The sequence below is a fragment of the Sabethes cyaneus genome, chromosome 1, assembly GCF_943734655.1.
Source record: "Sabethes cyaneus chromosome 1, idSabCyanKW18_F2, whole genome shotgun sequence".
Lineage (NCBI taxonomy): Eukaryota > Metazoa > Arthropoda > Insecta > Diptera > Culicidae > Sabethes > Sabethes cyaneus.
Genome location: NC_071353.1, coordinates 152,239,519 through 152,247,486, shown reverse-complemented (window position 1 = coordinate 152,247,486; position 7,968 = coordinate 152,239,519). Strand labels below are relative to the sequence as shown.

The following is a 7,968-nucleotide window of genomic DNA, read 5'->3' as shown; positions in this document are numbered from 1 at the left end:
TGATCCGACATAGATACCGTCGTTGGACACTTATTCTACAAGCTTTATATTAGACCGTATTTTTGCTTGCTCCATAAGACTGCAAACGGGCGACATACTGGACGACACTCACGGACTGGCTAATGTAAATCAATTTTCGTGCCCTAATGGAATGAGAGAGCAGACTAGAAATGTCACGTTCAGTCACAACAGATAGAACAGAATTAAATGACAACTGAAACAACTGAAAAGTTTGTTTCAGTTCAATGGGTAATGCGTTGTACTTTTTTGGACCAACAATTGAAATTCTCTTTTGGCCAAGCGGTGTGTAAGCTCTCGATAACCGTAAATTGTTTGCATTTCTAGTCGGATACCTATGATCAATAGAAGGCAGTTGAACGGAACGATGGAAGCAACTATTATGCAGCGTGTCGTGAACAAAAATTATTGATTGAAAGTCACAAAGCTCATTAATTGGAAGAATGTTATGAGAGTTATTGGAATAAAATTGCAAGGTAGGAAATAATACTGGCTTATTGAATATAACTTTCAAGCATCTGTTTTGAAGAGTTTGGAGTTTTCTTAGGGAAGATTTACAAGCCCGACCCCAGGCTTTAATAAGATAATTTAGGCACGAATGAATGTGTGCAAAATAAAATTTTAAAAGAATACTCCGTGAAACGAAATACCGTACTCTGCGCATCATTCCGCATAGTGATGAAACTTTTTTTTTCAACATATTTAATACGGTCAAACCAACAAAGTGTCCAAAACCAAACCTAAGTATTTAAATGATTTGACTTCTTCAATCACACATAAATTTAGTAAAATACTGCCATGCTGTGAAACAGACTTTCTCGGAGAATGAAAAAACATGCATTTAGTTTTAGAGGCGTTCAAGGAAAGAAGATTTGCTGCAAAGTATTTTGATAGAGTTTTCAACTCATTGTTCATATTACGGACTATAAGCTCAACATCAGTTTGTGGGTAGAAAAGAGCAGTATCATCTGCAAATAAGCGTGGAATACCATTCAATTGGAGTCTGAGCAAATCATTAATATACAGGAGAAACAACAACGGACCCATGTTACTCCCTTGAGGCACACCCACACCAATCGGTCGCAACCAACTTTTAGACATTCCTATCGATACCGACTGCTTTCTTCCTGACAAATAGCTTCGAATCAAATCATTTGCAACACCTCGAATTCCATAGCCGTCAAGTTTCTGCAGAAGAATAGAGTGGTTTAAGGTGGCGAATGCTTTGCGTAAATCTAAAAATAGCGCTCCGAATACTTGCTTAGAATCTATCCCATCTATAACATTATTCAACAATTCAGCTGATTTGAAAATAGGAACAACCCTAGCAATTTTCAAATAATCTGGATAAAAGCCTATTTCCAACATTTTATTGAACACTTCCGACAGAATCCGAGAAAAAGCAGCAGAGTTATTTTTAACAATGCCAGCTGATATATTATCGTAGCCACGGCTTTTATTACGTTCTAAATTGTTGATCAGCAATCAATGGGACCTCACTCGCAGAAGCCGGAGCAAGAAAAATCGTTTCAGAAACCCGTTGTAAGCTTAAAAGAGGATTTGCCGAAGGATCAACTCAAATTTTGTCGGCTAATTCTTGTCCTATACTAGCAAAAAAAAAATCATTGAAAATGTCGCAAATTTACAGATTATCGGTAATTTTTTCACCATTCCTAACAAGCGCCAACGATTCAATTTTAGCGGTTTTCCCAAAAATACGATTTATAGTTTTCCACATCTTTGCGTGAGGGGTGTTATTCAAAAGGTTATCATAATACGACTTTTTATTAGTTTTTTTCCACGCAATGACTTTGTCTGATACATATTTAAGAAGGTCTCGCAAGTGATGATCGTTGGGATTCTTCTTTACTCGCTTAATGTAATTAGTTTTCATTCTGATCAACGTCCACAGATTAAAACTCATCCACGGACAAAACTTGCCTTTTATATTAACCTGTTTCCTAATAGCATTCGAGTGTTTCATTAGCAACGAATTGTACGTAGAGATGATTTCGGTGAAACACAGGTCAACATTCTGTACGGTTCCGAAATCATTTAGGTAGTTTTTAAAGTCTGTATCAAGCTTTCGATGGCTAATGACATTTTTAGTTAACGTTCATTTGACAATATGGATTATTTTGGATCCATCCATCCGCTTAGCACTGGCTTGTGCCTAATTGCATTTAGGGAGTTTTTATAAATCACTGAGGCACAACAAAAATTCTTCGAATCAATGGGCGAATTAATGTGATAAATGCCAGCCGAGAGTTGAAAAAGCTACACGTAGCCATTGATTACAACCAGATTATCAGTAACTTCGTCGCCGCCGGGGTAGGTCAGAGCTTCAACCCACCTCTCGCTCCCCATTTAGGTGGTAGCTGGGAGCGTCCGATTTGAAGCGCAAAGAAATGTTTTGAGGCCACCTTTTCTTCGAGAAAACCATCCAAATAGTTATGAAAGTTACGCCATATCATGATCGAGATATCTCAGAGGCCCGTAAGTAATAGAAGTTTCCCTTTCTAGGATGTACCTTCGATACTCGGCAGCACACCAGCCGCGACCACCACGCTTCTATGTGCTGAACGAAATTGTCGCTAAATCATTCATTCAGATCGTAATGAAAAAAGGACTCCCACTAAGAGATCACATCAACAAGAAAATTCGGTAAGTTACGTTACACACTTCCCCATGTGGCGATTTTACATTTATATGAAGACTGTTTGTTTCTATCACCGAGAAGAAACGGGTGGCGGTAGTTTAGTTAGTAAAACATTTGGGTACCAACCGAAAGAACGAGGGGTGCGAACCCAACCCTCCATGACCCCGATATATTTTAGTATCGTTAGTCTCACGTATACTCAAATACAAGTAAATAAAAAAGAAAGGTTAAATTACATTTTTTTTTTCATTACAGTTCCATGGTTGAGGCCGGCTACCTGACGGCAGTCTCAAGAGTGTTCAAAGCCAACACAGCCAACGCATCACGTGCCGCTTTGGACTCAAAACCACGCCATGTACATCCCCTTCAGTTGGAACACTTCCAGGGAGCGTTCTTCATGTTTGCTCTCGGTTGTGCACTTTCTGTGTTAGCTTTATTCAGCGAAATTCTAACCCAACGTACGTTATTAAACCCATCTACAGTGTAAATATTATTTTGAATCACAGTTAAGTTAGTCCGAACCTACCTCTACACATCGTGAATCGGTCCGTGGCACTCCTTGATGTCGGCGTCCTTGGCCCGCACGTAGCAACACGGCGGAATCGGATCCGGACCGGTTCGTTCAATCTCGATCTGTACGTAGTCGACTTCGCCAACGGCGGCGGCTGTCGACGCCTGCGATTGCAGCGCCGCCGCTAGACCGATATCGTACGGGTTCTCCACCAGATGGTGCTGCTGCTGTTCCCGTTCGATCTGCTGCAGCAGTTGTTGATGTTCCAAGCAGCAGGCGCAGAGCTGCTGCTGCTGCTGCTGTTGCTGTAGTTCGATGGGCGAGGGAACCAATATCGGTGAACCTCTCAGACTTAGAATCTCCTCCAGGGAACAGTCGGCCACCAGCTCTTCTGCGCCGGTGACCGCAGGAGCATGGAAACGATGGTTCCCCACGGCCACGTCCGCCGCACTGAGCAGCGACCCGACACTGTACCGCCGGAAGCGAACCGTTTCACCCGTGCAGGTTGTTGTCGTTCCGGACGTAGTCCGGACTACGTTTAAGCCCGCTTGGCTGCCGCCACCACCACTGCAGGCGGCTCCTTTCGAACCACGGATCGCACTCAGCGAGGGCGGTGGCAGGTAGTACACCAAACAGGTCACCCCAACCAAAAAGAGGAAAAAGATAAACACTATGTCGAACATGAGTAGTGAGTTCAGGGTCATCAACTGCATATCTCGAAACCGGACGCTGGAGCGGGCGGGAAGGCGCCTTTCGCGGGGCCTCCGGGATGGGGACGAACGGTTCTGGCTTTGCCAAAACGGCTCGCAGCAGCAGTTCGTTGTTTAAAACTTCCCAAAAATTTCAAGCTTGAAATTTTAACCCTGCACGGGAAATTTGACCTTTCCTGGGACACTCATTATGGGCATTTTACACTATACACTATCGAAACGAGGGGTGTTAATTTGCTTACATATTACTATGAGTCGTTCTGAACACATTTAGCTGCTGATCGAGTGCTTTTATTTGTCACTTTGTTAACTAACTTTTAAGGTTTTTTATTATCTGTAATGAAAATTGAATGGATTATTTCACCGAAAAAATAAACGACGGATTTAAACATTTTATAAGCTCAAACAACATCATTCTTCGGCCGTTCATCGGTTCATCGGCAGTAATGTCATTAAATCAAAATACGACCACCAACCGCCGAACGTCGAACATTCCATCATGTCCACCCAGCCAGACCATGGCAGAAAAAAGGACGGCAAAAAAATCGAATTCCAGCCGGAAACAACCTCCACCAGTGCGGAACGACACCCAGGTTCGGATGACAACGAGGCAGGCAGCCAGGCAGGAATTGATATTTCACTCTCATTGTAGATCACGTGCGAGAGCCCTTCCACAGTCCACAGTTCCGAGCCCATCAGTTTCTTGTCGTGTCCCATCGTCAAACGGCAACTCGTTCACCCCCACGCTGAAATATTTAATAAGAATATGAATTTCTACCCCCTCCAGAAGGGCCATGCCAACGTCGTTCGACGTAGGCTTTAACCACGCAGAGCAGAGGAATTCCTCGGCGCGGAACGACGAGTACGGATCGATTATTATTTGAAGCTCCGCTCCGTCGCTCGTCGGGAAAATGAAGCTTTCCTGGCTGATCCCGGTGGAGGATATTCACGCCAGTGCCAGTGCCAGTACCAGTGGCAGACTGCAGTGATTGAGTTGAGCCATGCAAACAACAATAACTATTTACGACGGCAACGGCAACAGCAACAGCAATTCGTCTGTCTGACGAACTCCGACTCCGGCAGTGTTGCCGGAAACGATTTCATTGAAATCGTTTAGTTTCAAATTTAGTTTCTAATTTGTTGAAAGTAACGAAGTAAAGTTAGGTATTTTGACCCAATAAAAAGTAGAATTTTTCAGTGTTTACAATTTACCGGAAATCACATTTGGCAACAACGCACCACGGATTCCGGTTGTAGAACCTACCGGCAACGAGTAAATCGAGTTAATTCCAAAACAAAATGCACGATAAATACGTCGAGCCTGCCTGCCTGCCTTGGCCTACCTCGGTCTGAGCCTGGGGTGCTGAAGATAGGCATTTGTCAATATTTATACTATGGAAATTACACATTGCCCCCCGGCCTCCGGCATCCGGTCCCCGGTGGGGAAGTCAGAATGCGTCTCACCAACCGACAACGGTGACGGTGACGGTGACGGCAGGCGTGAGGATGTTTTGAAGATTGGAAATTGTTAAGTAGACTATTTTCTAGATTGCTGTTTGACGAGGCGATGATTTGGAGCGTGGAATTAGTTAGCTAATCAAGAATCTAAGTCATGACATGCAAAGGGTTTGCGAAAAAGTCGTTTCATTAGAGAACTGCTGGTATATTGAAAAAAAAAAGCAGTGAAGATTTTTTATAGAATAGAATAAGAAATCAATTACAATTTTTCTTTCGGCAAGTGATTAGAGACTAGTTTAACAAAACAAGGGTTATATTTAAAAGTTTACCTTTACTTTACGGCAAACTTTCCGAAAACAAATAAGAAATTAAATATGTAGTCAGTTCAGCTCATTTTATTCTGTAAAGTTTTTCAGCAATATTCCATATTACCGGGGTGTCCAACGTTTCGACTCAAAATTAAGACCTTCTTCGAAAGAAAGTGGATACTTTTTTCAAAACGTGTAATTTTAACGATATGATTTAGAAAAAATTGCTAGTTAATCGATATTCTCAAACTTGAATGCTTTCAAAGCTAGGAAAGTAGGTAAAAGGGCATTTTTAGAACCACCCTAACCCAGAATGGTCCCGCTCAGGGGCCAAATAAAAAAAATTCGGGTCTAATTATTTTGAAACAATTTGTCTATTCGTTCACTGTGAAATGTTCAAACGCGCCCTGTAAAGGCATCATCCACAGGATATGGATTAAAGATTATATGTGAATATTTTCGTGACACTTGCAGAGCTTCAGTGTGTTTCCGGATTATCTTTTCTGTTCATAATAGATGCAACAATTGTGCTACAATTGTTATAAGATTGCGTTCAATTGCTGAGTTGTTAAACTTAATGAAAAGTGTCAAGGTCGCCTTACTTCAAGGCAGTTTCATATACCATCTGTTTCGTTTCATATGTTCCGTCTGTCCTGTATTCTACGTTGTTCCGTTTGGTCCGTCTGTTCCACCTGTCTCTTCTATACCACCTGTCTTGTCTGTTGCGTCTATTGTTGGTCCTTTCTGTCCCGTCAGCTTCATCTCTTCCGTTCGTCCCGTCTGTCCCATCTGAGCCGACTGTACCATCTGTCACGTCTGCCCTGTCTGTCCCATTTGTCTCGTCAGTTCCGTCTGTCTCTTTGTCCTACTTGTCTTATCTACCAGTCTGTCAGGTCAGTCCTGTCGGTTGTTCAGTCTGCCTAGCTGTGTCAGCACAGTCAGGCCCATCTTATTGTATCACCTGTACCGTTTGTCTCGTCTGTCCCTTCTTTCTCCCTGTCCTGTCTGTCTTGTCTTGTCTGCCCCGTCGGTCATGTCTAACTTGTCTGTTGTCCCGTCTACTGCGTTTGTTTGCTCTCTCATATGTGCCAACTGTCACCATCCATTCTTTCTGTCCCATTTGTCGTCCTGTCTGTTCCTTCTACCACGTCTGTCCCATCTATCCCGCCTGTCCAGTATATCTCGTCTGTCTCTGTACTATCTGTCTTGTCTCTTGTCTTGCCTACCCTGCCTGTGCCGACCGTACCATCTGTCCTGTCTGTCTCACCTGTCTCTTTGTGCAACCTATCCTAGCTGTCCAGTATGTTCTGTCCTGTTTGCCCCATTTGTCCCAACTGATTCCTCTGTTCCGTCCGCCCCGTCTATCTCTTCGTCCTGCCTGTCCTGTCTGTCTCGCCTGCTCAGTTCGTCCCATCTGTACAGACTGTATGATCTTTCCCATCTGTTATTCTCTCTGTCCCGTTTGTCGTTCTACCAGTCCGTTCTACCTTATCTGTCCCATTTACCCCGTCTGTGCCATCTGTTTCTTTGTCCGGCCTATCCTGTCTGCTCCATCTGTCACGTCCAGTTTCTGTCTGTTGTCCTATCTATCCCAATTGTTCCATCTGAGCCATCTGTTTCGTCTGCCCTGTTTGTCTCGTGCTGAGTTTGGTGAAGGCAAAAAAAAATATTCGAATTCCGAAGACAATATCATACCCATGTTTATTTTGTTACTAGCTGACCCGACCAACTTCGTGTTGCCACAAATTAAACTGTGTTGTATATAAATCGTGAATCTCGGATGACCTTTGTCATACTCTCGAGTTTTGCAAGTTTCTGAGGAGTTCATGGGTGTCTTAATATACAAAATTTTCCTCACAGTAAAGTAGAAAACAACTCCCACTGCTTAGTCTGATAAAATAAAGCGGATAGCATTTAAATATTCGCCATCATTACAAACCATTTCGCCGAATACCATTTTGCGGAACACCAATTCTCGGTTGACCATAACGCGGAATATAGAGTTTCGGAGAATACCATTTCGCGAAAGACCTTACGCGAGATGTACCATTTCACGGTAAATCTTTTCGTAGAAAGTACCATTTTGCAGGGGTGACCCAACTGAAGGAAAGTAATAGAGGTCAGAAGATCTAGGAAAATAAATAAACCTAGATAGAGGTGATCTCTACGGGGGGCTGCCCCCCGCAGTGACCGGCGCTTCCGACGGCAGGTCGCCGGCAACACTCGCGGCCTGTGTCCGCTCGCCCTGAATCATCTAATGTTACTATTGATAGTTTTTGGTGGCCTTGTTATAGACTAATGTTT

At 43.2% G+C, this 7,968-nt stretch overlaps 1 protein-coding gene across 1 annotated transcript; it reads right to left on the bottom strand.

Moving 5' to 3' along the window:
- Nucleotides 1–3,205: 3,205 nt before the first annotated feature.
- LOC128741181 (uncharacterized) lies at nucleotides 3,206–3,901 on the bottom strand. Its single transcript, XM_053836840.1, has one exon. The coding sequence runs from the start codon at nucleotides 3,899–3,901 to the stop codon at nucleotides 3,206–3,208; it is 696 nt and encodes a 231-aa protein (XP_053692815.1).
- Between the last annotated feature and the right edge of the window lie 4,067 nt (nucleotides 3,902–7,968).